This window comes from Haemorhous mexicanus, chromosome 2 (genome assembly GCF_027477595.1).
Source record: "Haemorhous mexicanus isolate bHaeMex1 chromosome 2, bHaeMex1.pri, whole genome shotgun sequence".
In the NCBI taxonomy this organism is placed as follows: Eukaryota; Metazoa; Chordata; class Aves; order Passeriformes; family Fringillidae; genus Haemorhous; species Haemorhous mexicanus.
The window spans coordinates 35,151,008-35,178,319 of record NC_082342.1 but is presented as its reverse complement, the minus strand read 5'-3'; the positions used below and the strand labels follow the sequence as shown (position 1 = coordinate 35,178,319).

The 27,312-nt window shown below is 48.1% G+C and overlaps 1 protein-coding gene across 5 annotated transcripts in view; it reads left to right on the top strand.

The window, feature by feature from the left end:
• Positions 1 to 27,312, top strand: part of GAB2 (GRB2 associated binding protein 2) — a 93,513-nt gene that overhangs the window by 40,398 nt on the left and 25,803 nt on the right. For all 5 annotated transcript variants that reach the window (XR_009485319.1, XM_059838445.1, XM_059838444.1 and 2 more), the window contains exon 2: positions 12,513 to 12,813. Coding sequence is in view for 4 of the 5 variants with exons in the window: in XM_059838445.1 (XP_059694428.1) it covers positions 12,513 to 12,813 (301 nt within the window). In the remaining variant the exon portion in view is untranslated. The remainder of the gene's footprint in view (positions 1 to 12,512; positions 12,814 to 27,312) is intronic.

The following is a 27,312-nucleotide window of genomic DNA, read 5'->3' as shown; positions in this document are numbered from 1 at the left end:
CATCTTCCCTTGGTTTTCGTAAATGTTCCCATCACTGAAGGGCCATGGAGAGGTTTGAAAATCTGGTATTTGAGGAAAAGATGATCAGAGCAGTATGCAAAGCACATGGAGGTCCAGGAAGCAGTGGTCTTCTCACCTTTCCACCAAAGCATGGGAAAAGAAGACAACAGCTTTCCTGACATGGGGAGAAACTGATGAGGTTAATCCTGATTAAGGGAGTTACTTCCAATCCAGAAGGCAGAAGAAATGTTCAGAAGGGACTCCCTAGGCAGCAATAGGTTGATGCCCAAATCATTCCTGGGCCAAGTGGTGGAGCCCACAGGTCTGCCAATGTCAGGCGAGCTGTCAGGTGATGAGGGCTTAGTCCATACAGCCCCAAGCACCTGGCAAGTGAGTTAAAACCTGGCAGATCCCAGGAAGATGTCAGCCACAAATGGGGCTCTTCTTCATGCTGTTTTTCAGGGATTAGCACTAAGTCTTAGCACTTCCCTAGGTGAAGCAATCTAATGGCTCCTGTGAGGAGAAGCTGCTAGTGGCACAAAGGGTAATGAAACGGTAAATGTTGAAGACAAATTCATCAGACAGGGCAGTCTGGATCACTTGGCAAGCAGAGCACATTTGAAAAAAATATGTTAGAGGACAGCCCAATGCAAAATTGAACATCAAAGGAGAAAGAAATAAGATTGTTCCTACAGAAAGGGGCAGTGAATCACCAAATGCAGGGTTTTCTGGGTTTGGTAGAAAGAAACTGCATGAGCAGCTCCTGATGTGAGTTGAGGCTGTGGCAGAAACAGCTACAGTGACCTTTGATGTCTAAATGAAGGAGTAGGAGGTGCATTTATTTTTCCTTACGTGCAGCAACAGCAAAATGTGTTGGAGTAACTGGCTGCTAATGTTGGTGCTGAAGAGGAAGAAAGGAAACATGACAGTATTGCAGAAATGGTGTTTAGCACAGAAATTCGTAGACTGGTGGCTGGTTCGTTTCCTGGAAGAGATGAGGGGTTGGAATAGCCAGGTGATTGTGATATTTTCTCTCTGTGAACATGTTAAGAGAGCTCCAGTCTAGTGGAAAAGGGCATCGTGAGAGCCCCTTGCAAGATGTCAAACCCACAAAGTGACAGATTGGAAGCAACCCCCTGCTTGTTTTTTTTCTTTCTGGAAGTGGTGGCTAAATATGAGGACAAATGAACGGTTAATGGGGTCCATATGGGCATAAGTGTGCATTTAATTAAAAGCCTGTGATATAAAAGAAATCAGTTTACAGTCAAAATAATTCAGGTTGGAAGGGACCTTAGGAGTCCTGAACTGCCTGAATCTGTGTTTCTCACTCATATGGGGGAACTTGGAGAAAATTTCCTTTTGTAGGAAACACAGACCCCCAACACAGACCCCAGCCAAGTGTTGTCACTGACAGATGTTTTGGCTGTTGGGCACATCTGGAAAGATGTACCTCACTGTAGCAGGCTTGAAACCAGCAATCTACATATTTTAGCTGGCCACCCTCAACCAGCTGTGCAACAGGTAAGATCTGGACCCTTGCATGGTGCAGATTTAGGGCTGTCCCCATGTGTACCCTGAATTATCCCCCACTGCCCTCCAACCCGTTACCCTGACTGCCTGAGCAGGGTGCAGGGCTGGGCAGTGGGCAGGGCTGTGAGCTGGCAGGGCTGAGGGAGAGCCTCAGGGAGTGTCTGTGTGTGTGTGTGCTTTCTGTGAGTGTCTCCTGGAAACCAGTGAAGCCCTTTCAAGCAGGTTTCAGAGGGGCTTGACAGAAGGATGAGATAATTAAGTCTCCATGAATTTCATCCAAAAGGGTGAGCTGGAAGAGGAGAGAAATCACTTTTAACTAAGGAAAGGCTTTCACACGAGCTATGATGTTATGAAGCACCAGGGAATCCACTCATTTGGGTGCCCTTTCAAGCTGCAGGAATGAACCTGAGGCCCTAAAATCAACTAAACCATGAGAATCCAGCTGACGGGTGAGTGCTGTTGGTGCTGATCTCCACAGAGCTGTCTTTCTCATAGCAGCTTTTGGCTCCATTTCTCATTTTTGCCCACATTTAATGTGTTTGGCTTCACAGCCTCCTGCCTCTCTGTCTTGCCAAAAGGGAAACACCCACGTTTCCCCGAGCAAAGCAAGGGCACCATGTGAAGCCACAAAGGTTGAGCTCTGCCGTGAGAGTTGGTGTGAAGAGTGTTGCCTCCCTTGCCCCTTCCAAGCCTGGCACATTTGAACATCCATAGAGGGTCACTCCCAAATCTTCTCAATGTGGAATGTTGCACGGCATCTAGGCTGGCAAGACTCCCTCCTGCTGCTCCTCCTCCTCCTCCTCCTCCTCCTAGTATTTTTTCTGTTGTTAAGTTTTCATTGCAGGCATCCATCATCACACTTGGTGGCACTCGGTGACCTTGGGGGGATTTTGTTTCTGTGACCTTGTTCAGTCTCCAGCTGGGGCCAGCTAAACTTGCATCCTCCTGAGCACCCTTCAGCAAGGTCATTACTGTGTTGCCCAAAGGGAAGTCTCCTTTTGTGTGCCCCAAGCCTGGCTCCTGTTACTTTCCTATGATATCCTGTCATTCTTGTCTTAGGTGAGAGGGAGTAGGTCATCTCCATCACCTTCTCCCTGCCACTGAGGGTTTCCTCAGCATCTCTCCTATGCTGATGCTTTTCCAGACCTGTCTCACTAGTTCCTTGCAGAGAAGCCATAATAGCCCTTTGATCTTCCTTGTTGCCCCCTTTGTGCCAGCAACTGTGATGTTGGCCCTGCCACCCAGACAGCTACCATGAGGAGGTGAAAAGGGTTGTCTAGCAGACTGTGAGTTCAATATGAGCCAAATCAGGCTAATTTCTCCCGTTGCAGAGGTTAGCTGAGCTGGAAGTAGTTACAGATGATGAGACAGCTCATTAAAGTGGCTGAAAATTAACAAGCCTCAGAGCTTTTCTAAAATTAGAAATCATCCCTGGAAAGGCAAGCCTATCCCAAATATCCTGCTACAAGCCAGACTCCTTCAGCTGACAGGAAAAACATCCTCACACTTTACTATCAGCTTCACCCCCATGATATCTCCAGCTCATCCTATCAAACCAAATTGGGTGGTGGTTTTTGCTGTGCATAGAGCCTGTTAAGCTCAGAACAGTCTCAGCATCACCTTGTAAGGCACTTTTTCTGCAGCCTTAAAGAAAAGGAAGTGGCATGCCAAGGGAAGGGGAAAGCATCCTGACACACCTCTCATTCCTGATATCCAATTCTAAGTCCGTCTGTATTTCCATCCGCCTTCACCTGAGAGATTGAGGGCAGAGCAGTTTAATTACAGGATTCACTGCTAGACCTGACATGGCTGTATATCTCCAGGTGATTAAAACTGAATCTCAAATTGGCTTTTTCAGATTCTTTTCTTTGTTCAAAAGCACTGCTTTAATTCAGGCTTGCTTTGAAACACAAGCAGTGTTTAGAGCTTGTAAAAGGTTCACCGATAGGGAACATATAGCAGCCCTTTCCCTGTCTCCCTCTGGGTCTCATGGACACTCATTGGGTGTGGGACAGAAGAAGCCCCAAAATGCGATGCCCTGCCTGGAAATTTTCTCTCAGCAAAGCCCAAGCCTGGTGAAAGTAAACCTTGTCCTCTCTTGGGTGTCTTCCTGGGTGTCACAGAGGTGACACAGGGTGGGAGAGCAGCCACAACCTCCAGGAGAAGGCAGAGGGTACATGTGCAGTGCTGTTTTGTCTCATGATGCCCTGTCCTGGGTGACTGTCACTGGGCACTCATGGGGTGACTCATCTGTGCAATGAGTTTTTCGTGAGCAGAGGCTGGTGTACATTTGCCAAAGAAGCCTGGGGCAGAAACCATGGCTCCTGCCAGCACAGAATGGATGCTTTTGGAGCAGAGCCCTGTTCATAGAATCATAGGATGGTTTGGGTTGGACGGGATCTTAAAAACCATCTAGCTCCAACCCATCTGCCACAGGAGACCTTTGCTAGACCAGGTTGCTTTAAGCCCATCCAGCCTGACCTGGAACACTTCCAGGGATGGGGCATGCACAGCTTCTCTGGGCAATGAGGGTAGGAATTCAATGTAGCCCAAAGCTAGGGCTGAGGGAAGGGAAATTGCTGACAGTGCTGTGGAATTTATTTTGCTCTTGCAGAGGCCAGAAAGCTAGAAAAACTCAGTTATCAAAATGCTTTGCTCCAAGTCATTTATTCATGCTGCGTTCCCATGTCCAGCCCTACTTGTGTAACAGCCGGGAAAGCTCTTATCAGAGACTGATACCAGAGTCTCAGGAGGGAAAAAAAATCTCTGAGCAGTTTGCTTTTGCTTCCAGAAACCCAAACTTGAAAAACCAAACTAAACTCTGCTCTTACTCTTGATGTACTCACATGGCACAGGCTGACTTGCTCTGGTGGGTTGGTCGGCTCTTGAGTGCGGGGTTGGCTCTAGCCAGTGGTGGCAGCTGGCTTTTGCAAACACACCTGGAGAGCAGCAGCCTTGATGTGCATCATGTAAAATATGTATGGCTGTAGTATCATAATATGTATGACAAGTGAAATATCACATCATAGGCTGCTGGAACATCCTGTTTCGTTGTTGCAGCCCCGTGTCCTGTCAGCTTTCCAAGAGGCCACAAAGTACAAGCCTGTAGATCTCCAGGGAGCCACTGGCTCTGTCTATCCCACACCCACTCACCTGCCTGCACCTCCTCTGGGTGCTGCTCCAGTGCCCCACAAAGGATGTGCCACGGCAGGGCGGTGGGAGAGATTTCAGCAAGGAATAACAGAGTGGAGTACAGAACAGGGCTGAATAGCAGGAAATAATTCCAGATAACAAAATCCATGCGTGGCGGCAGGAATGCACTGGAGGCTCTGCACATGGACCATTCGCAGCCAGCCCCAAGGCAAGAGCTGGGCTCCAGGTTCTTCCTGTGAACCCCTTGTTTTCCTAGCACCTTCCCACTTGTAAGGGCACTGCCATCCAACTTTCAGCAGGTAGGAATTAATTAGAAAAGGTTGCTTTTGTCAATGAGAGTTGAAAAATGCCAGCACTGCCCATTCCCATGCTAAATGCTGTGAGTGGATGTGGAATGGGTGGCTACACTGGTCCTACATCAGGACTCAGTCTGAGTGCCCTCATCAGGTCTCCATATGACAAATTCAACACTCTTCACTGGGAGTGGGGAGTGAACCTGATTATGGAAGAGTAATTTAGATTTGGAGGTAACTGAGCTCAGAAGAGACCTTTGGAGGTCTCTGAACCAGCTCCCACTCAAGGCTGGTCTAGCTTGAACTTAGGGCCGAATCTGGGGGTAAATCATGTTACTCCTGGTCTTGTCCAGGCAGGTTCTGACCATCTCCAAAGATGGACATCACCCACCCCATCTGGGTTTTTTGTTGTTCTGCTCCTGATTGTGAAGCATTTTCCTTACATCTAATGAGACTTTTCCATCACGTCTCATACTATCCCCATGCTTCTCCCAGTAGAGTTGGGTCCATCCTTCCTACACCCTCCAGAGAGGAGCAGTCCTGGACCTCCGAGGGTTTCCCGTGTCCTTCATTCTCAGACAGTCCCAGCTTGTCTGGTGGTGTAAGTACAGCCTCACTATTTGGTATTTTGTTTTTCCATCCCATCCTTAATCAGGCACTCCAGCATCCCATCAGAAGTGCTGTCAGTGCCCTCACGTCCTAGAGAGAAATCTTTATTTTCTTAAGATTGACCATGCAGCACAAAGCCACTGAAATCTTTCCAAGCAGAGAACTCCCCTAAAATAAATATGAAGGGAAATGTTTTCCACATTGTGTCACTGCTGTGTTGCTCGTCCCGTTCACAGCGGTCAGAGGTGGGGAGCGGGTCCTCCAGCTCACCCCAGTGTACCTGTAGCTCTGAGCCATCCCACACCCTTCCTTCCCTGGCAGCAAACATCTCTGATGGCAGGGGCTGTTTATGAAGCTTATGTTTTTATAAATGATCTTACAAATAAATAGGCTTTAGCCTGTGTTTGTGCCTGTGCTCCTTGAAACCCCCTCTCTCACCCAGCTGTGAGTGATGCTCGATGCAGGATGTCTCCTGCTGGCTCTGCTGCCCTTGGGTGGATGTCACATGTAGTGATTCCACATGTGCTCTGAAGCCTAATTACACCTCCAGGAGTGGGAAAAAAAATCCCGAGAGGGAAGGTCAGTTTGACAGTCTGAGATATGCACTGGGTTGGGGTGGTTTTTTGTTTTGCATCACCTTCGCTCTGTTCCTCAGCAAGGAAGAGGCTCTTTGTGCCCCAGCAAGGTTTCCCGTGCCCCGCAGGTCTCGCAGCTGCAGCGTGGTGTTATTAGCGCTGCCAATCACGGCTCCCCGGAGCGGGGCTGATAATGAACCCACCCCGAGCTCGGGCGCGGCTGGAGTGTGATTAGCCGGGACCAATCTCCATCCCTCTGAAGGGTGCGAGGAGCAGGGCTGGGACCTGCCTGTTCCCAGCACCATATGGAAGGATGCTGTGAGCCAGCCGTGGGCAAGGAGAGCCACGGGGGGCGGTCTGGAAGGGCAGGAGTGGGGCTCAGGGAGCTCCTGTTTGCCCTGGGAATTGGGGCTGTGTGAGGGCAGTCAGTGAGCACAAACAATCCCCTGCATAGACAGAGGGGGCTTTCTTGCTGCTTACAAATCTACTTCCAAGCCACATTTCCTTTGAGTTAGCACTTACACAAGGAGGGGAGAGGTGTTCTTGCATGAATAATAAAACCAGCATCCTCCTGTCCATCAGACAGATAAAAAGCCCCTAGGGACACAGAGGAAGACAACATTATTATACAGGTCACCAGTAGGTTATTCTACAGTCCTCCTGTATGGGGCTTCACTCGCTGATGCTGGTAGTACCAGCCACAACAGGGGACCCTGTTCCTGCTACCGGGCTGTGGGGAGGGGTGGGCAGGACAGGATCCACCCCAGTGCTGGGTTACAGAGTCCAGCAGCTGTAGTTCTTGCAGATGGCAAAAACAGTAGCACCACTGAAGGACCCAAGCCACCCAAAACGTGCTCGCGGCATACCCCCGGCATCTCTGTCCCCCTTTCCCAGGGGTGATCTTGCCAGGATGGCTAAAGTGGTGACAGCCTGGAGGGGACATCAGAGTGACACAGTGAATGGGAAGAACAGTGAGACCTTTCCAGGTGTTGTGGTCTTTCTCACATGCTCCTGAAGTGTGAACTCCTCTCTGCCCCACCAGACATGAATGGAGCCAGAGGGAGAACATGCTCAGTGTGGTGCAAGACTAATCTGCACTGCAGAGTGAAAACTGTGGGGCTGGGACAGACTTCTGGTTTTCTGTGGATTTGATGGCACCCCCACTGGCAGCTGGTGGCTGCAGAGGCAGTGACAGGAGCCATCCTGCACCCAGGGCCTCTCTGGTTCTGGGCAAATTTGGGACACAAGCACCTGCTTGCCCTGCTGTGGGGTTTCTTGCTTGAATCACTCAGTCCCCAGCTTCATCTTGGTGTGAGAAATTTGCCTGATGTCATGGCTAGGTCACTTATCCTGCCTGCCAGCTTGGATTAGATGCTGTGACTTGTGTCAGGTCAGATTTTGGAAGGTTTATTTCACACTGCTGGTGTGCACTGCTGGTGGGCATGAAGTTGTTATCAGGGAGAGAAGGAACAGGACAGAGATTTCCTGGGAAATATACAGGTACTTCTCTTCTCTTCTCTTCTCTTCTCTTCTCTTCTCTTCTCTTCTCTTCTCTTCTCTTCTCTTCTCCTTCTCCTTCTCCTTCTCCTTCTCCTTCTCCTTCTCCTTCTCCTTCTCTTCTCCTTCTCTTCTCCTTCTCTTCTCTTCTCCTTCTCTTCTCCTTCTCTTCTCTTTCTCTTCTCCTTCTCTTCTCCTTCTCTTCTCCTTCTCTTCTCCCTGTATGTGCTATAAGGGTGTGGTGGTAAAAATATTAGTGTTTCAGATTAGAGAATGTGGCTCAGAAGTTGATCCTAATTGAAAGAACATCCCTTTCAACCTGAAGCTGACATTCTCTGCCTGTTTCAAACTCCTCACTTCGAAGCTAAGATAATACTGGGTGGGCCACTCCTACAGGCCCCACCAAGAGCCATCTCTCCATGTTGTCACTATTTGCTTCTTTCTCATTATTGTGGCACTTAGCAAATTCCCCAGGGATGGATACCTGGCTTTACTGATATTTAAATTATTATTTTCCTCACCTATTTTCTTATTTTCTGAAGCAGTGTATGGGCTGAATCTCTCTGTTCACTTTGCAGAGAACAGGGGGGCAGAGAGGAAGATGCTGTGTGAATGTCCCTGACTATAACCATAGTTAATAAAGCCTCTCTCCGGGCTGTCAGTCAAAGCATTTGGATTATTAGGCACTTGGAGGCCCCAGATTCTCTGAGCTCTCTGTTCTGATGCCACCAGCTCTGTCACAGCATTGCACCATCAGGACAGCCACGGGGGACACGAGGGACCTCACTCCTGGAGCAGTGGGATGGGATCTCCTACCACCCATGGTGGTATCTCAGTTGCTCAAGAGCAGCCACCTGTTTGGTTTGGCTCTTCTGGTTCCTCACCCAGCAGATGGAACAGGAGGGGTCCCAACCACTGCCTGAGCAAATATCCTTGCTAAGTACACTCATGCAGTGAACCCAGCAGTGCTGCCTCACCTCTGCCAACCCAGCTCCCCATAAAACAACCAGCTCCAGGTAGCATCCAGCTGGAAAGAGCTCACTTGGGTAAACTTTAACTTTGCCACTGCACTCTTGAGGTGGGAAAAAACAGAGCAGCAGCCACGGTTCTCAGTGCCCAGGGAGGATTCACATCGCAATAGGAGCATGATGGGCACTTTTTTTTAAGAAGCAAGTCTTTAAAAGAAAGTACTTGCCAAGTGTCAAAATATTTCTCAGGGATATGAAGGGCCTTTGGCAGCCGTAATTTAACCGTGAAGGAACCTGATGCCGGCAAAGGACCGCACAGCTGGAAATTTGTGCTGCAAAGCAGCATTTTATGGCTGTTAAGCTGTTGGCCTCTCAACATTGTAAAGCTGTTAAACAAACACAGCCCTTGGCTCACAACACGTGTCAGGGAGGCACGGTGCTTTGGCAGGAGCAGACTGATGGCAACAGGGGCTTCAGAAGAGCTGTGAAAAGGTAGAAATAAGCAGAGGAGGAAAATTCAGGTGGAGGATGAGATGCCTGTGTGCCATCTCAGCCTCATGCTGGGAAAGGTGGTCTTGGAAAGAGTGTGTAGGTTCACATGGAGTTGCATCCTCCCCTGGTTTGGCATCAGATAAGATTGCCACGCGCATATGGATCCCATACATCTTACCACTGTCATAGCTGCTGGTCAGTAGACGCTTAAGGAAGGTGATATCCTAGGGAAGCTTAAATGTCGAAGATTTGGATGATATTGTTAGCTTTGAAGGGGAAATAGGTGTCCCAGGAGGATGAGCCACGTGCTGTAAACTGCATATCCTTTGCTGCATAGAGTGACATGTTGAAGCAAGCTGCGTTGGTGCCAACAGAGATGCCCCAAGAGGAGCCACAGCCTGGCAAACACAAACTGAGCCCTGGTCCCAAAAAAGGCATAGCAAATCCACAGGGAAGAAATGAAATACACTTGCTGAGCCCAGCACTCAAAAATTCAGAGAAGATGTCCACAAAAATAAGGAGGTTCCTGTCTATTTCTTTACTGTTTACTTCCACTCTCTTCTAGCAGTCGTTGCTTATTCCTCTGGCTTGGAAGCTGATCTTAGGAGGCAGGAACAGCTGGTCCTGCTGCAGGGAAGTGTGGTGGGAGATGCCTCCAGCTGCACTGCCTGCAGCCACCTGTCCAGGACAGGCACTCCTTAGACTGCTGCCATGAGCTCTTTTTCTGGGTCAGAAGCTGTATTGCATGAACACCAGTGACTCCTTATCATCAGGAGGGCACCACACAGAGATGGACAGGGTGGTCTTCCCAAGCTTGTGGGACTCCTGCCCTGTCCTGTGCTCTCACTCTCCAATGGTGCTCCACCTCCTGAAGCTTTCCAAGAAATGTTGTGCCTGCAAGACCCATTCTTTCCCAACCAGCCTATGTTTAAACTTATCCAAAGCAACCGGACTGTGCGTGTTACACTGTTTTCTCTGCCAGATCTTGACTGTGTGGTACCTTTCATTGCTACCAGACAGGCCAAAGAGAACTGCAGGAGTTGTGGTTCTCACACTGGTGATTAAAGGAGAGGTCGTGGTAGCATCATTCGTCTTGCTTGCAGCATTTCCTCCTGTTTTTTCCATGAAAGCTCAAAATTCCGAAGTCTAGTTTCTGCACTTTGTGGGTTTTGTAATGCAATGTCTCAGCCATGAAGGGAGGCTACAAGACTGAACTTTAGATGGTTGGAAAGCAACAGGCTAAGCAGCAAGAACTAGTGCTGGATGTCTGCACTCAGGTGCTGGTTCCTGTGGTTGCACGGCTCCATCCTCTTGCAGTCCCTTCACTGATGCATGCCCGTGTCTTAGTCCTGCCAGGTGGCTGCAAAGAAATGACTCAGTGTTAACAGGAAGAAGCTAATGGGACATTTACCACCTAGAACTAGGGAAAAAATGTTCATAGGTTTGTTTCCCAGTGATTTGGGTGATCCATTTTGAGGAGATGGGCTAGTAAATTATTGCTGCTGCCTGATGAAATTGGTTTTTCCCTTTCTGATGGACACAGCTCCGCTGCATCTATTTTGTCACTCAAAAGCAGCCATTTTGATGAGAAGTGGGTGAGATTAAACCAAAATCTGCTAGCCTTGCACGTCCTCTTGCTAAGCAATTTGCTGCTTCACTGCCTTTGGAAGATTGCACTGAAGTTGCTTTCCTGGCACCAGGAGCTGTTTTGAGAATTAGTGCAAAACTAATTTGATTACAAATCTCAAAGACACCAACAAAAGCTATTTTTAAGCTTTTGAGAAGTGTGGTCTGAATCAGACTGTTCAGGGAAAACGCCACAGGAGTTTCTTACCATTATTTCAGCAATTAAATTCTCCAAAACTGTGGGATCCTGCTGCAGTTGGCTGGCTGAGATCTAGCATGTGTCCATCACCAATATGTAAAGCTTGTGCTCAGCACCTGGACATTATCATGAGGGACCCAGCACACTGCTTGCCTTGGTGCCTCTCTTGGGTTACTATAGGTGTTTGTACTTCCATCTTAGAAATATGGTTAGAAAATAACCCAACCTCTTATAATCATCAGAACTCCAAAGCTGGGTATATATAAAAATATAAATAAGGTAAATCTCATGCAAAAAGCACCACTGTCAGAGCCAGGGCAGGATGGTGGGCATCACGTCTCCTCCCCTGACATCCTCTGGTACAAACTGAAGTCTGTGTCAGGTAATGCAGGACAACTGGTCACAATTCACATCCTGCTTATCCACATGCACCTCTCAAACCTTTGCTGCCTTCAAAGACACCCTGAACAAGCTGTTTTAAGGACTACACTTAGGTGTAATTCTTCCCTAAGCCATGGGAGCTGAGGCCTCTGCAAGGGAGAATAGCTCTGCAAAGGGGGGCAGCTCGAGGTGGTCCCTCAACCCCGTTCATCCCTCCCACAGGTGCCATGGTCCTCACACAGAGCACACCCCAAAGAAACACTCTGCTCGCCTCATGGGATGGGGGGTTACACCTGCACAATTTTCCCTGTAATTTCAGTTTTAGCCTTTAACACATTATTCTTGTGGCTATCCCCCCTCCAGTGGGCTCCCAGATGTGTCTGGCATGGGGAGAGCAGCAGGGCCGCACCTCTCAGGGCCAGGGCTGATGGCTGACATTTGTTTTGTTGGTTTGCTTCAAGCTCCACAACCCCCTGAGTCCATTCCGCAGGTAGTTTGGCCAGGAGCTGCTGTCAGCAGTGCTTGGAAGAATCAATGATAACCTTTTCCTTGCTAAGGAGTTGCCTACATGCCAGGGAGCAGAGGATGCTGAAAAACAAATGAAGCTGGGATTCTCCATGGGTCTCCCTGGCATTATTCGTGATATTTAAAAAAACAAACCAATTCTCCTTTGGTTTTATTGGTCTTTCTATTCTGGCATTTAAACAGAGATTGGCATGGTCAGTATCTGCAGACACATCCTTTGATGCTCTCAGGGGTTTCTCTGAAGGTTAGGACACTCAGGGTGCTGCATCTGAAGTGCCTCAGTTCCTCTGAGCTGCTGGAAGGCATTTTGGCAACACCCAGTAATGCCACTGCACAGATCACTGAGAGAAGGGCATTTGGGTCCTGGGAGCATGTCTGGGCTGTAGGGTAGGAGCAAGGTTCCTCTGAGCCTCAAGACTGGCACCTTTTGGGATCATCTTCTGCTATGATGCTATTTTGGTATGTAGTTCTCCTGGATTTTAGTATCGAACTGAAGAACTGAGCTGAGTCTGTGCACCTCTTGCAGGTATGCCTGAGCAGCTTCCCAGAGCACCCCATGGTGGAGAAGTGTCGTGTCCCTCTCTGTCACCCTGTGCCTAGCAGTGGATTTTCACTCTCACAGATTCACCAGTGGGGTTCATGCTTTTTGTTGTCTTGGTTTCAGGCATGGAAGAAACGCTGGTTCGTCCTGCGCAGCGGTCGGATGAGTGGCGACCCCGATGTCCTGGAGTACTACAAAAATGACCACTCCAAGAAACCTTTGCGTGTCATCAACCTCAATTTCTGCGAGCAAGTGGACGCGGGCCTCACCTTCAACAAGAAGGAGCTGCAAGACAGCTACATCTTCGACATCAAGACGAGTGACAGGACCTTCTACCTGGTGGCTGAGACTGAGGACGACATGAACAAATGGGTCCGCAGCATCTGCCAGATCTGTGGCTTCAACCAGTCTGAGGAGAACACAGGTACAATGAGTGACAGGTCCATTGCTAAGAGCATCTTCTCTCCTGTCCTCCCAATGGGCCCCGGCCCTCTTTCAGATCAGACCTGTAGGAGGGGGGTGCAGCCTGCCACAAGGCTGGGCGGGCTGAAGTGGGAAATGGATGGACGTGTGGGAAACTTGATGGGGCTTTCCTGCCTTTGACATCCAAAGAGCTGTCTTGGCTATTGTGAGAGCCAGTCATTTTTACCCTCTGTAACTGCAGATCTTTCAGTCTCTTACAAGAAGTTGTTGGTGTTCGGGGACTTTTTTAGCTGCAGCCTTTGTCCCTATCCACCACCAAAATCCCCTTGAGAGTGGTGGAAACCAGCAGTGAAAATCTCTTTTGCTTAGATATTTCAATCCCTTGGATTGAGTAGGGGGAGATGGAGTAGGAGGAGAAGCTTTACTGGAGCCATTTTCCTCTCCACTGCAGGCAGGCTCTCATGTGGAGGACAGACATATTCTCTGCATCTGCATCCCCATCTCTTCCTGGAACCCTCAGGGAAAGCGCTGGGAGGGGGGAAGGAAAACTCCAGATAGTTCATGTGCAGTGAGAGGACCTAGTGTCTGAGTTGTGCTGCACCATCCAAACTCGGTTGCACTTGGGCAAGCCTCTGCATTAAGCACCGGTGAGCTGCCTCTCTTTTCCCAGCACCACAAGGGCACATATAAAACCTGAGTGAGATGGGGAGGGGGAGTGAGTGTGGCGTGCAGCTCTGCAGTCACCTGCCCATCCCATTATACGTGGTAGCATCTCTGGGTACCTTTTGCTTCATCTCATCCTTGGCCCAGTCTCATCGAGGGGACTGCAGGCCTGTGCTCTGTCTGCATGAAACTCCCCATACTAACGTCCAGCTTGAATCTGTTTTGGTCCCTCGTGGAGCAGCTGCCATCCGCAGGAGTTGAAACCCTGCCAAGAGCTTGTCAGGCAGGACAGCAAACAAAGCATCGCGGCAGCGCGGATGCGATCCTCACTGACTGACGCATGAAGCAGGATGTCACCTTGGCAATGGGTGCACAAGTGGCAGAAAGGATCCTTGATAACGTCGCCAGCCGGGTCTTTCAGGGAAAGGTCAGGCTAAATAAATTACATACCGTTCCAATGGCAGCAGTGCAGCCCTCGAGGTTCAGCAAAATTGTTCAGGCCCCTTTTTTAAGAGCTGTTTCATTGCAGGATTTTCCATTTTGTATGCTTTCAGCTGGGAGAACTGTTTTTCTTCTCATTTAGTAAAATGAGCTTTTAGCCCAGCGGCAGCAGGATCGATACGGGACTTCAGTGAAATATAAATCTGGGCAGCAAAAGGAAAAACAATCTCCCACTTGCAAGTACATCTGTCCCAAAGGGCGCACAGGGATCATCAGGCTGCAGAGATCCAAGCACTATTCCCCGCAGGATCATGGAGTGACATCAGCAAAAGAGGAACAAAAATCCCTATTTGTAACAGAATCACAACTCGTTAATGCTGTAGGCAAAGTACCCACTTGAAACAGTACCCAGCTGCCAAAGTTTGATTTTCTGAGTAAGCCAAGAAAAAGCTGCAACGGCGAATGCAGCAGATGTGTCCAGATGCTGCAGCAGAGAGGGAGCATGAATTATTCAGGGCTGGCACTTCACTTTGGTCCTTGCCGAAGCGGTGACCCCGTGCTCACCTTTCCTTCACCATCCCAGCTGAGTAATGGCAAATAAATCATCAGTTTCCCAAAGTGGGTAATGTTCATTTGAAGAATCCATGGCGTGAGGCTGGGTGAAGAAGTTGAGGGGTTGTTGGAGCACGATGGGTGTCGGAAGTCTTGTCTGTCTTGGCATATATAAGCTCATCATGGGGTGCATCCTTCATGGGGTGTCAGCTGGAGGGAGTAATGGAACAGCCGTAGCAATGTTTGTAATTCTGCTGTGCTGTGCTCCCTCTTCGTCACCTCCTTGAAGTCAAGGGTGGATGGATGGGAGAGGAACAAGAGTTTGTGCAAGATTAAGACAGTTCCTGGGTAGAAACAGAGCTTGGGACACTTGGCATTTTGTTTTTGGGCCTTTCTCCCCTCATCCTCAAGCTTCTCTGTGCCTTGTTGTAGCCTCTGCCTTGGAGAATGAATGAGTTGGTAATTGGATGAACCAAAAAGGGGGAGGAAAAGGTAACCATCATGAGCAGGAATAGCTCCATGCTAATTGTAGCAATTAATTAACTAAATCTCCTTCTCCCAGCAGACAGGCAGCGTGGTGGAACAAGATCAGGAACTGCCAGGGAAGCCACTGTGCACATTTTTCTGGTTGTACTTGTTCCTGGGTGTGTGACTGCTTTTTACTGGCCCAAAAGCCTTGCTGGGTCTGGCCCCACAGCCAGGCTGTTCCCACCCGGGCTGTACTCACATCCCAGCTAGGGGAACACTCCATCACCAGCAAACACATTGACTGCAGTTGCCATCATATGCTGAGTTACTGCCTCCTCGAAGGGACACCCCACATCAGCTGAGCCCCAGTCACCAGTCACTAGTTAGCTTGTAACGCAGTGGTGATGGAGGACAAACTCATTAGCTTTTGGGGCAGTTTGGGTAAAAGCCTGTTGCACCAGCTCCCCATGGTGGTAGGGAAAAGGCAGGGTAAAAAAGCCTTTTAGCATGATTTAGTAAGCAGATGGGCAGCCTGGAAGCATTGATGCAAACCCTCTGCACCAATGTGGGACTGTGCTTAGGTGCTGCCCGTGCTCCCAAAAGGCAAGACAATTAAAAGGCAAACAGATTTACACCCTTTGATGCTTCTTTCCGTTTGCAGCTCAACGGGAGAGAGTAAATTTTCTGTCACTTGGTTTTCACATTAGTCCTTCGTGTTCCGTCTAGACAGGGGGACTCTCAGGATTAAGGAGGCTGGACTTCAGGGCGGTTTAATGTCTTGCTATGGCTCAGTGCTGGTTTGCTGGTCTCCAGCTGCATTATACATCTGGTTCAGCGGAAGGAAGCTCGTTTCAGCCTCAGGGGCCTGAATGTCAGTGAAGCAGAGGGTCCTGCCGGCTGTCCCAAGGAGCAGCTGCTCAGCAAAGCCGCCCCGGTGGCTTTGTTCCCTGCCCCGACCTGAGGATAATTGCAGAGCAGCACGATTACATCTGCCAAAGAAGGGAAATTAAATTGATTCTAAAGTGTTTACCCAGACTGTGGCAAAGCTCTTTGTTTCTGTTAACACCTATTTACTTTGAGAGCTAATTACGATTTTTGAACAAGCAGAGCCTCACAGGATCCCAGCTCCTCTGCATGTTTGAGGAAGCCCGCCATGCTCAAGGGAAGTAGATTTGCTCCTGTGTCAGTGCTGCCTTTACACTGCAGTTTGCACTGCTGCCACCTTGAGTGATCCAAATACAGTGGGGGGAGACCAGCCGGGGACCCTGGGCCACAGGCTGCATGAGAAAGGCCAGCACATGGGTATTTCAAACCATCAGCATTTTCCCTGCCCTAGTGGGCAGGCAGCCAGGGCTCAGCTGTGAACTGGATTTTCTCATATGCTTTGTTTGTTGAAGTTAAAAAAATACCAAATCCCACTAAACATGTCTCATGTGCCATTAACCCTTTCTGAAGCTGATGCTTCAGCCAAAACCCTTCCTTGTTCCATCCCCAGTATGACAGAGGTGCAGCTACAGCGGCCCTTAATTTCTCACGAACCAGTGTGTGTGCCCATGCAGTGAGCATGTCCTTGCCGGGGCCCTGTGCAAGGATTAGTTATTTTGAAGGAGTCAATAACTTTATTAACTTTATGTCAATTTACTGTGCCACCCTCAGTGTCTCCCTGGAGCTCCTCTTCTACCTTCTCCATGGAAAAGGGGCTCTTTCAGGGGCTTGGATTTGTGAGTCCTGACCAGACATGGGTGGGAGTTACAAAGCTTATTCGTGCACATCATTAATGCCCCTGTGCTAGAGGTTTAACCCAGACTTGAAACCAGGGAAGGGAATATTTGTGTGTGAGTAAATGACCTTGTTCTGAACTGAAAGCTCCCTCCACTTGGAGAGGGTGAGGAAGGCGTGGGAAAAGGATGGCACTGGGCTCCTGCCCTCATGGGTTGTGTCTGGCAGCAGCAGCCTCTCCCACCCAGTCCAGGCATGTTATCTTTTTTTTTTTTTTTTTTTTTTTGGTCCATCTGGGACTTAATTTCTTTTATTTATTCCTCTACTTTCTGTCAGGGAGTTGCTCCAGGGCAGTTCTGGGTTCTGGCCAAGTCCCTACTCCATCTCCAAGGCGTGGTGTTGGTATTTTACATCATGACAGGGAGCAATCCCAGCAATGTCTTGCTGAGCATTGGTCAGGGCTGAGCATTGAAGTTTAATGGACTTGGGTCTCTCCTTCCCCCTTCCACTCAGACATGCTTATTCTAGCAGTTTAGTGGATCAGCCTCTGGATACCAGTCACTTTCTGCTCACACTGGTGAGATCTGCACCTCACATGCCTGGGTGTCTTTGGCTTGGTTCTGCCCCAGACCCTCCACCAGTTGCCCCATTCCAGCCCATGAGAGCAAATTTATTGCTCTCACTTGACTTGCTTTGGCTGGGGGTCCCACATGGGCCACAGGCTGGTTGCCCCCCAGCCTGCTGCCTGCAAGTCTGTGTTATCAGCCCATCTGGCTGCTCTTGCACGCTCCTCACTTCTCTGTTTGTCCTCACAGCAGGCCAGTGATACCTCCAGCCCCATCGATTCCTTGCAGCCAGGTTTGCCTGGGTGTTTGCGCAACAAAGGGAGCTCAAGATGGACCAAAGAAAACAACAGAGATACCCCTGAAGACTTGTTGGGAGGACAGGAGCTGCCCAGAACTCAGTGAAGAGGCTGTGGGCTGCAAGACTAGAGTAAACCCATGTTTGAACATTGTATACCACACACCTCTCCCCCAAACACTCCCAAGTCAGCAGTGTTCCCCATTCCTGCATGCAGGAGCAGGGCACCAGGGAGCACGTGCAAGGGGACAGTTCCTGCATTCCTGCCACCACTGCCTCTCCCATGGCCAGGAAGAACCAAAGCAGAGGGGAAATACACAAGACTTCCTTGCTATAGTGCTATAGTGCCTAGCACATGCCTCCTTCCTTCCCTGCTTGTGCCGTGGAGGAGTTACAAGCCCAGAGCCCAGCCAGGGACTGTGCAGAGGCTGAGGAATGTGGAATGAGAAATGGGGACAAGGATATTTGGGGGTGTCCTTGTGTCCCTGACAGCACTCGGGGCCTGCTGTGTGTTGTTTTGGGATCTGCAGGCAGCACTGCCACCTAAGGGCAATGGAGCAGGCAGCCCCTTGTGGAGCCTTGTGCCCTCATGACTTCCTAGAATTATAGAATGCTTTGGGTTGGAGGTGGCCTTAAAGATCATCCAGTTCCAGCCCCTCACCATGGACAGGGACACCTTCCACTAGACCAGGTTGCTCTAAGCCCCATCCAGCCTGGCCTGGAACACTTCCAGGGACAGGGCATCGACAACTTTTCTGTGCAACCTGTGCCAGTGCCTCACCAGCCTCACAGGAAAGAATTTCTTCCTAATATATAGTTTAAACCTGCCCCCTGTCAGTTTAAATTTTTTCCCCCTTGTACCACTTGACATTTTAGCTTCTGTGGCCATAAGTCAGTTGGTCTTGACTCCATCTTTAAGCTCTGGTATGAGTTGTACTTGGATATCAGCTCACATGGAGGCCAGTCTGTCCCTTCAGACAGTACAACAAGAGTATGTTTGAGTTGAGCTTGACCATGGGATGGATGGGGCATTTCTGGTTGGATTCTCTCCAGATGTCTCACCTTCCTATGTTTATTCACCTACCCAAAGACCTGTCCCTGGCCCCATTTGGGACTTGGAGGTAGCTTGTGTTGGGACAGGAATATGGAGCCTTGAGCCCTGTGCTCTGACCTGCTGTCCCACCATACATACAGATGCAGCCTCTTCCTCAGCATTCCCATCAATACTTTCAGCACTCAGTGTCAAGGAGCTCCTTCTTTTAAAACACCTATGTCACATCTAGATCCACTGGTTGCACACCTCAAGGGCATTTAGATCAGATCCCCCTCATCCTTTTCTTCCATGTTCTGAGTGTTCCTAACAAGGGGAACAGCTGTGGCTGCAGATTTTCTCTGGAGGAGAAATGCAGATGTCATATCTCAGCCCCAGGGTTGACCCAATCTCACTGGAATAGGTGGGGGAGACCTGGTAGCCCAAACTCACTTTGCACCAGGCTCATGGTTAAACTTCAGGTGCATACAGGCACCTTCTTGCCAAAGTCACAGTTCATTCCTTAGCCTTCCTGCCACTTTAAATTTGTTCCAAACTTCCCTGACCCTGGTTTTCCTGCTCCACAAACAGCAAGTTATTTTAAGATCTGACACTGTTCAGCTTTTATTTCTGTGTAAACAATACCAGAGATGGAGTGGTATTGGCACAAAGGAGCAGCTTGAGAGCAGTTAACTGCCTGCTGTCTTTTCCCCCCTTTTTTCCCCTCTTTCTCTCTGGAGATAAGCTAGTTGTGGTACTGATGAGTCTGCTGAAGAGCAGAGCACCACTAATGACCTGGAATTTGCTTCCTAGAGGACAGAAACAGGGGGAGATCCTTGCTGATCTTTACCAGCTGGTCAGGGTGTACTTGCTGTGATTCCCCTGGCAGTTTGGAGAGGGAACTGATGCCGCTAAGAGTGAGACATGTTTGGGTGGTTGTAGTCTGTCCACTTCTTGGGAGAAAATGAAAAAAGATGTCTAGAATGAGGCTAACCATTTGCACCCTGAAAATGGCCATTTCTTTCCCTTGGTTCCCCAAGGAAGTAGGACTGATGAGCTCAGGTATCCACTTTCTACTAAAACTCATCCCACCTGTCTCAGGATTGCTATCAAGGCCTTTGCTATCAAATGAAATCTTCAGTGATTTCATTTACACCAGACAACAAGCAACCCCTGCCATTCTTCCATACCTGATTTCTCTTGCTGCACTCTGCTCTTCAGCATGCTGCCTTCCCAGGAACATTGCAGGACCAGAGTCAACACTGCGCTGCCACGGTGGTCACTGTCCTTGATACCAAAGGAAGTTTCCTGCCCATATAGGTACCAAGGAAAGGACTGAGGCAAGGATGCAGAAGGTTTTAGCAAGGGAAAAGGTCTTAAGGTATCTACACGATTAGAAAACCAGTTCTCTGGCTTCAGGACATCTGATGTAATCAAATCTCTGACATCTGCAATGCTTGGACCAAGGCTTTCTTCACAGTTTGGGTTTTGGAAATTTAGGAATTCTTAGCATTTTCTTATTTAGATGTTTTTATTGTGACTGTGGACATTTTGAAGAGGTAAAACTGAAAAAAATCCAGAAGATATGTGAGCCTTGTGTTTGCAAACCCATAGCTCTGCCATCCCAGAGAGTCCATTTGGAAGGATAAGTATTTGTTAAGCCTCCTTTGACCATACACAGCACTGATGGGAACTGGCAGAGGATGCAGCTGTTTGTGGGAGCACAAGGTTTACAGGCAAAAAATGCTCTTATCTTGCTGCAAATAATAAAACCATCAACCAGCAATAAAAAAAATTTATGCTCAGCTTTCAAAAAGGACCAACAGTCAAAATACTCCAGCTCTTCTTGACTGTTTCCCAGCTGGCGCCCAGCTCAAGGGTATCCAACTGGCCTCTTCTGAAGATAAATACAGAGCTGGAGGACTGGGGCCTTTGGGGAAAATCCTGCCCTTTCCTGGCCAAAGTCCCACTGGTTTAGCTGAGCTGAGGCTGGGATTTGAGCTGGGTGAGAAGGAAGAAATGTGAAGTTTGAGAGGTTGGAGCTTTTTTTTAGCACTAAAAGCATTGCCCAGCCTTTCCAGCACAGGTTTCCTAGCAGAGATTGACAAGCTGAGTTCACATCTCAGCCCTGGGCAGGGCTGTCTGCTGGCTTGGCACCCAGAATCAGAAACCCATTTAACGTAATTCTTTGTTTTGTAATTGGCATATATGGCTATGAGCCCTGTCAGATGAGCTCTGTTATAGTTTAATGGGCACAGAGGAATTTTTGGGGTGACTTACTGACCATGGAAAAATGAGTGTGGCAGACGGTATCAGCAGAGCATCAGAAAACAAAACCATGCAAAGCCCTTGGAAACAAAAACAGCTGATGGACTTGGAGTGAAGTGACACTGTCTGAGCAGAACCAAGGGAGACAGGGAGGGAGGGAGAGAGGCATTTTTGGGTGTCAGCCAACTAAGGAGGAAACTCACAGTCAGATTTGCCTGCATTTATATTTCCCAGAGGGGTCTTGGGACTGTTGTAGCCCATGTGCCCCAGTCATGCACTTTGGGATTCATGGAGCTGCCGTGAATCTGTGTCTGCAGAGTTTCTCAGGCATCAGGGCAGGACACAGATGCACAGGTGATGCCTTATGTAGGAAGCAGGCTGGCAAATGCAATGGACAGAGAACCCCAAAATGCAAGTGCAAGCATACTGGACAAGGGGAAAAAAATCACCTTTGAAAAGGATAATTTTCTGGCAGTTTTTCACAATGTGGCACTTCTCCCCCCCGCCACATAAATCTATTTTCCCGTTTCTTCCCTCCATCCATTTCCCATTGTTCCCTCCAAAGCTTTGAGAGGGACGTGGTTTTATTTGCCCTGTGCACTGCTTTGTAAAACCTGGTGAAAGCCAGGACAGATTTAGACTCTCATTTCCCAAACCCCAATGCCTGTTTGTTTGCTGGTTTGTATTGCTTTATATTTCCAATTAAAACCAAGCCTGAGCAAAAGGAAAGCTTTCTGAAGCCTTTAAAGCCTCCAAGAGAAGGCACATGGAGCAGGAAGGAGACATGAAGCTGTCGATGCCTGTGAACTTTCTGTGACACCAGTCAGGGTTTGTTTCCAGACTGATTCTTATTTATGAATGCAGTAGCATTTATTACTGATTTTATCTGTAAAGATAGCATTTTTTCCCTAGACAGTTTCTATGCCTCAGTTATAATTACTGCCTGCTCTTCAAACATACTTTTGATTTATTTATTGTGGTACAATACCAGAGCTGTAATATTGGCAATAACTTAGTGCTGTGGGGCTTACCCCTGATCCAGGAATGCCCTCCTTCCATGACCCAGCTCCCTCCAGGAAGACTGAGAACATCTCTGAGGGTCCATCACAGAGTAGATGTAGCCAACAAACATGCCTTCTGCTGTGCCAGGTGCTGCACAAGCACTGAGCAGAAAGGCAGCCTCTGCTTGGAAGGATTCATCACTAGAGCACCATACAGATGTGTTTGGGGTATCTTCTATCCTGTCTGTGGCCATTTGCTGCCAGAGGCACATCAGGGGTGGTGTCTGTTCCCTCCAAGCTGGCAATAGTCTTTAAAAGGACACTTGGCCACAGCTCCTGAAAAATGTGTTTAAAAATAAGACTGTCCAGGAAAATTAGATATTCTCTATCTCTTCTGTTCCCCACTTGACCACAATCAGCTGCTTCTCGGTGGAATTCAGACACAGAAGGGAGTCACAGTTTCCATAAGATATCCAAGGACCATCTTTGCCATTTTTCCATGCTTACAATCACTTTAAGCCACAGAGGATGAAGCAAATACTTAAAGCTGTGTGAAAAAAGAAGTCCAGCCCCCCAAGAAAGCCAGCAAAACCCACCAACCCGAGTCTTCTTCCTTGGAGATACTCAAAACCTGTCTGAACACAGTCCTGACCTGCTATAGCTGCCCCTGAACCCCTGTGGGTGAAAAACCTTTTCCTAATATCCAAACTAAACCTCATCTCAGACGCTTACTGGGCATGTAGCTTCCTTTCATACTTACTTGTCACATGCTGAGGAATGTGACTGGTTTGCACCTTTGATTGATTGCCACCCTTTATATCTGTTTGTTAAAATGGAAAATAACATTTCACCTCAAAAATTTCATCATGTGCTCTCTCAGTTCCACATGACTTAATCCCATCCCGGCCAGCACAGCTGCTTGTGCCAAGTTTTGGTGTGATTACCTTCCATCATTCCACTGCCAAACTGTCCCTGTGCTTGTGCCGTTGCTTTTGAAAGTAAGCTGGAGTGGAGTGACTCATTGCAATTGCTTTTTTTATTTATTTTTTTTTCCATAGCTGACAATGAATCCTCTTTTTGAAGTGTTAGGCAGGTGTCTGGGCACTCGCAAATACTTCATCACCTGTAAAAGTGTCGCGAACGACTGTTGCACTGCCAGTGGCTCCGTCCTCACCTTCATCTCGTGGCTGATCACCTGCCCTGCCAAGCACCACCTTGTTTGACATTGCTGTGTGTGTAAACCCTCCCCTCAAGCCCGTGTGTGCTCTGCACAGACTGAGCCTTGATATAAAGCCTTTACGATGATAATTATTTTTGCTGGCTTGCCATGATGGTTCATATTGCTCTCCAGTGAGTCATGATGAAGTCTTTCAAATACCCACTTGAAATCCATAAATTCTGTGATGGATCTTTCTGCTACTTGATGGTTGCTTTGATGATTAGTGTTAGGGTCAAAACCTGGTCAACACATGGTCTTCCAGCTGAAAACAAAAAGGGAGCTTATTAAAAAAATGGAGAGTGACTTTTTACATGGGCAGACAGGGATAGGACAAGGGGAACAGTTTTAAAGAGGAGAGAGTTAGGCTACATGTTATGAGGAAATATTTTACTTGAGGGTGGTAAAGCACTGGCACAGGTTCCTCAGGGATGCTGCGGATGCCCACAGTGTTTAAGGCCAGGTTGGATGGGACTCTGAGCAACCTGGTCTAGTGGAAGTTGTCCCTGCCCATGGTGTGGAGTTGGAATTACATGGTCTTTAAGATCCCTTCCAACCCAAGGTGTTCTATGATCCTATGAAAATACTGCTTTCGTCTCTTGAGATTTGTCTGAAAAAAACTCCTGATAGAGCAGAAGACTGTTTTTCCCAGAAAGCACTATGATGTCTCCTAATTCTTTACTTTTTTTTTTTTTAAGTATCTCAATCCCAGTTTATTGACTCTTGTGGCTTTTCCTCATCCCCGTGATTCTAAGAAAAGGAGGTGGATTTGTGATTTTCATTTGAAGCTCATTCATGCTTTTACAGTTTTATTATGGTTTTGAAATACTGGTAGATCTCCTCTTTGGCATCACCATAACTCCTTCTCAGCATCTGAGATCCCATTGTTTTTTCTGTTATGCTCCAGAAACTCACTTCCACTGTTTCTTCTACCTCTAAGAAGAACTCAAGAGTACGGGCTCAGAAATACTTTGAGTTTCTTTGGCACGATGTTGGAAGGACCACCCTGTCCTCTGCCCTCCAGTGACATTTTTATGGAGATAAATCCATGCTGTCCAAGTCCTGGGCAAACAGAGCTTTGTGTACTAAAAGATGCACTGTCATCTCAGTGATGAGAAGACATGCTACTGCTGCGGTGTCTTGTGGCACCATCTGAAGGGAAGGCCGACCCTGTGTTCACAGAGCTGTATGATGCAGTGGTTTGTTTTACAGATAGAGTGGCTCAAAGAATTAGTACTGCCATGACTCCAAGGATGCCCTCCATCATACTAGATGAGTTAAAATATTTGCTGTAATCAGGTTTATGTGTGATGAGGTGATGCACAAATGGGTTTTCCCTGTGGGTGAATTGCCACATGAGTGGTCCCTGTGAAGTTCTCAGGTGTCTCCAGAGCAGTTGGAGTTGGGAGGTCGGAGCAGGCTGGCTTCTAGTCTGGTCTGGTCCCAGTAGCCCCTGCATTCCCGTGGTTGTAGCTAAAAGCCATTATGTCTTTGCTTATTCTTCCCAGAATCTCTGGAGAAAAATGGGTCTAATGTACTGTCTATTTGTCACCATTCCACTTTTCATCCCGTAGATGAAGGATGAAGATGGATCTCACCCAGATCTATCTCAGCAGCCAAATACACTAAGTTCAGACATGTGTCACATCAGTAATTAAAATCAAAAATTAAATAAATCCCATTCCTGTGAGGAAGGAGGAGTGCTCAGAAGTTGCCTATATGGAGTCAGAGCAATCTGGGGAAATGCTGTTCTTGCAGCAAGTGAAGCAGGTGACAAGCCCAAAACAAACTCCCTTTCAAAGGCAGTGAAAATTCAGCATCTTCGTTTTCACTCCCTCTGGTATTCATTTTCATACTCTTTCAGTGTCAATTTTGATTCACACCTTTTCATTCTGAATTTGAATGAATTTCAGGAAAAAACAAGAATTGCACTTTCACATCTAAAAAGCACATCATGATGATTTTCAGTCGAAGAGGGGCAATCTGCCCCCAAAAAATGATCTGCTCTGATGAGAATGAATTGAAATACCTTGACCTTCTCCCCTCTTACTTAAAATTCACTTTTATTCTCTGAAGGTTTCTTGTAATTTCTGGCTTCAAATGATCCCTTGGCAAGCTCCTATTTTGATTAAATGGCATTTTCCAGCTGGAGGATGTCAGAAGATTTTCAGCTGGCCCTAAGCCAAGCGTGAAGCACCGGGCGAGGCACCAGGCAAGAAGATGTGGATTTTGCTCTGGGTGCTGGTTCCAGCTGTGGTGGGTGCACGGATGGGTGAGCTGCAAGGGGGGGTAATGTCATCTGGTGCTTTTGGCTTTTAAAAATGAGCCTGCTGCACTGTGAGCTGGTTTGAGCAAGGAAGAGGAGGTGAGGAGATGCTGAGTAAGCCCATGGGATGGTTCCCAACCCATGAGCAAGAATCAGAGCAGGGATGGTTTGCTCTGGTCTTTGGATGCCAGTGGATGTCTTGTACCTGAGTCAGGTGAGGAATGCCAAAATCCAAAACTGTAACCATGAAGGAGATTGTGATAGATCTGCCTTACCTCAGTCTCCTGAGGACCAAGCTATACATTACGCTCCATTGCTCCACTAAACGCAGCTCTGCTGCTGCTGTGTGTTAAAAATAACCACAGAACCAGCCCATGCTTTAGTGCACAGGGTTCAAATAGCAACATCCATGCTGGGAGTTTGCTCTGCTTCTTGGTGCAGAAATATCCAGCAGGGAGATGCTTGTACATGACCAGATGTGACGGGGAGATGGAGGGTGTCCAGGTGGAAGCACTCATGCACAGGGAAAAGAAAAACAAGAACTTAAGAGGGAGCTGAACTGATAGTGACCAAAGTCTATCAGGTTGTTTAGCCCAGTGGGATTGAGGATCCCAGCCCAGTCTGCGTCTCCTTTAGCCACCCTCAGCTCTTTCTTGGGGTGGTCCCGCAGGGGCACAAGCCTTGGTGGATGGGGAATGTGGGGACAGGGGCACTACTGGAACTGACCCTAACACAAAATCACTCGTGGGAGGAGCTGCCAGCCCTGTGTTTCTGAGTGCAAATACCACTCCAGAGTATTGCACTGCTTTCAACCCACGCCAGTTCTTGCCTTTGGCACAAGCTGTGCTCCCCAGTCCCTGCCAAACCAGTACAGATGTTTTAACACCCACCAGAACCCAGATAATTACAAGCAGAATCGAAAGACTGGTCAGAGTTGTTTGCTTTTAATTACCTGAACTCTCAGCCGTTCTCAAGCAAGATGCTTCCCACTTTTTGACAATGCTTTCAAAGACATTTTTGTGGGACACATTGCTAATACTCCTTTTATGATTAGGGGAATGTCTAGAAGCCCCAGCCAGGATGAGGATCACACCATGCCTGCTGATGTAATGGTTACCACAGAGTGAAACAAGTGCAGGAAAGATGAGTACAGCATCTGGGAAAACACTTTCTGGGAAATTAGAGCTAATTTCTAACCAGCAGCTTTTCAGCCATGGCATTGCAAAGCTCAGCTCATTTTCAAATGGGTTTGGGGAGTGTTTTCAATGGAAGAGAACCATGTGATCTGCTGCTGGGCACAGGTCAGAGAATGCTGCAAGTCCTTTTCATCCTGGATCCTCATGGGAGACAGTGCTTACCATGGAGAAACTGTGAGCAGCTGAGATAAAGGAAGAAGCAGCATTTCCTGTTGTAACAGAGGGAAGCCAGTAACAAACACTTTCTTCCTGGTCTGTGCTTGTACAGCCCTGAGATACAGGAGCGTGGCCCATGAAGAGAAACTTGGTTCTCTCAGACCAGTTTCAAACAGCCAGGTTTGAGTTTGGCAGACAAGAAATGATTCAGGATCCATGAAAACAGTTGTCACATGTGTCTGCCCTGAGGCCACTTAGAAAGCATTTGTGGGGAGGAGGACCAAGAAAAGCTTCTCAGAGTTCACTCTACGTGAGCCACATCATGTCTTCTCATCTTTTTTTCATCAGGATGCTTTGAGGTCCTCCTGGACGTGCAGGTCAATTTTGTCCTTGTATTTGTCATCACTTGACTATTTAGGAAAGAACTGACCAGTACAAGCCCACCAAACCTGGTGGGATCAGGCTGTTTTCATGGCTTTCCCCTCAATCCCTGATACAAAATTCCTTGTCCACCGTGCCCAGGCATGAAAATTTCCATCCGACGTTATTCCAGTTCATTTCTGGTTGCTGTGGAGACCAATTTAAATGAAACTCTAGTATTTCGAAAGAGAATATGAGTCTAAGTCATTTGCCATGCAAGGTCCCATGCTAATAGCATTAGCA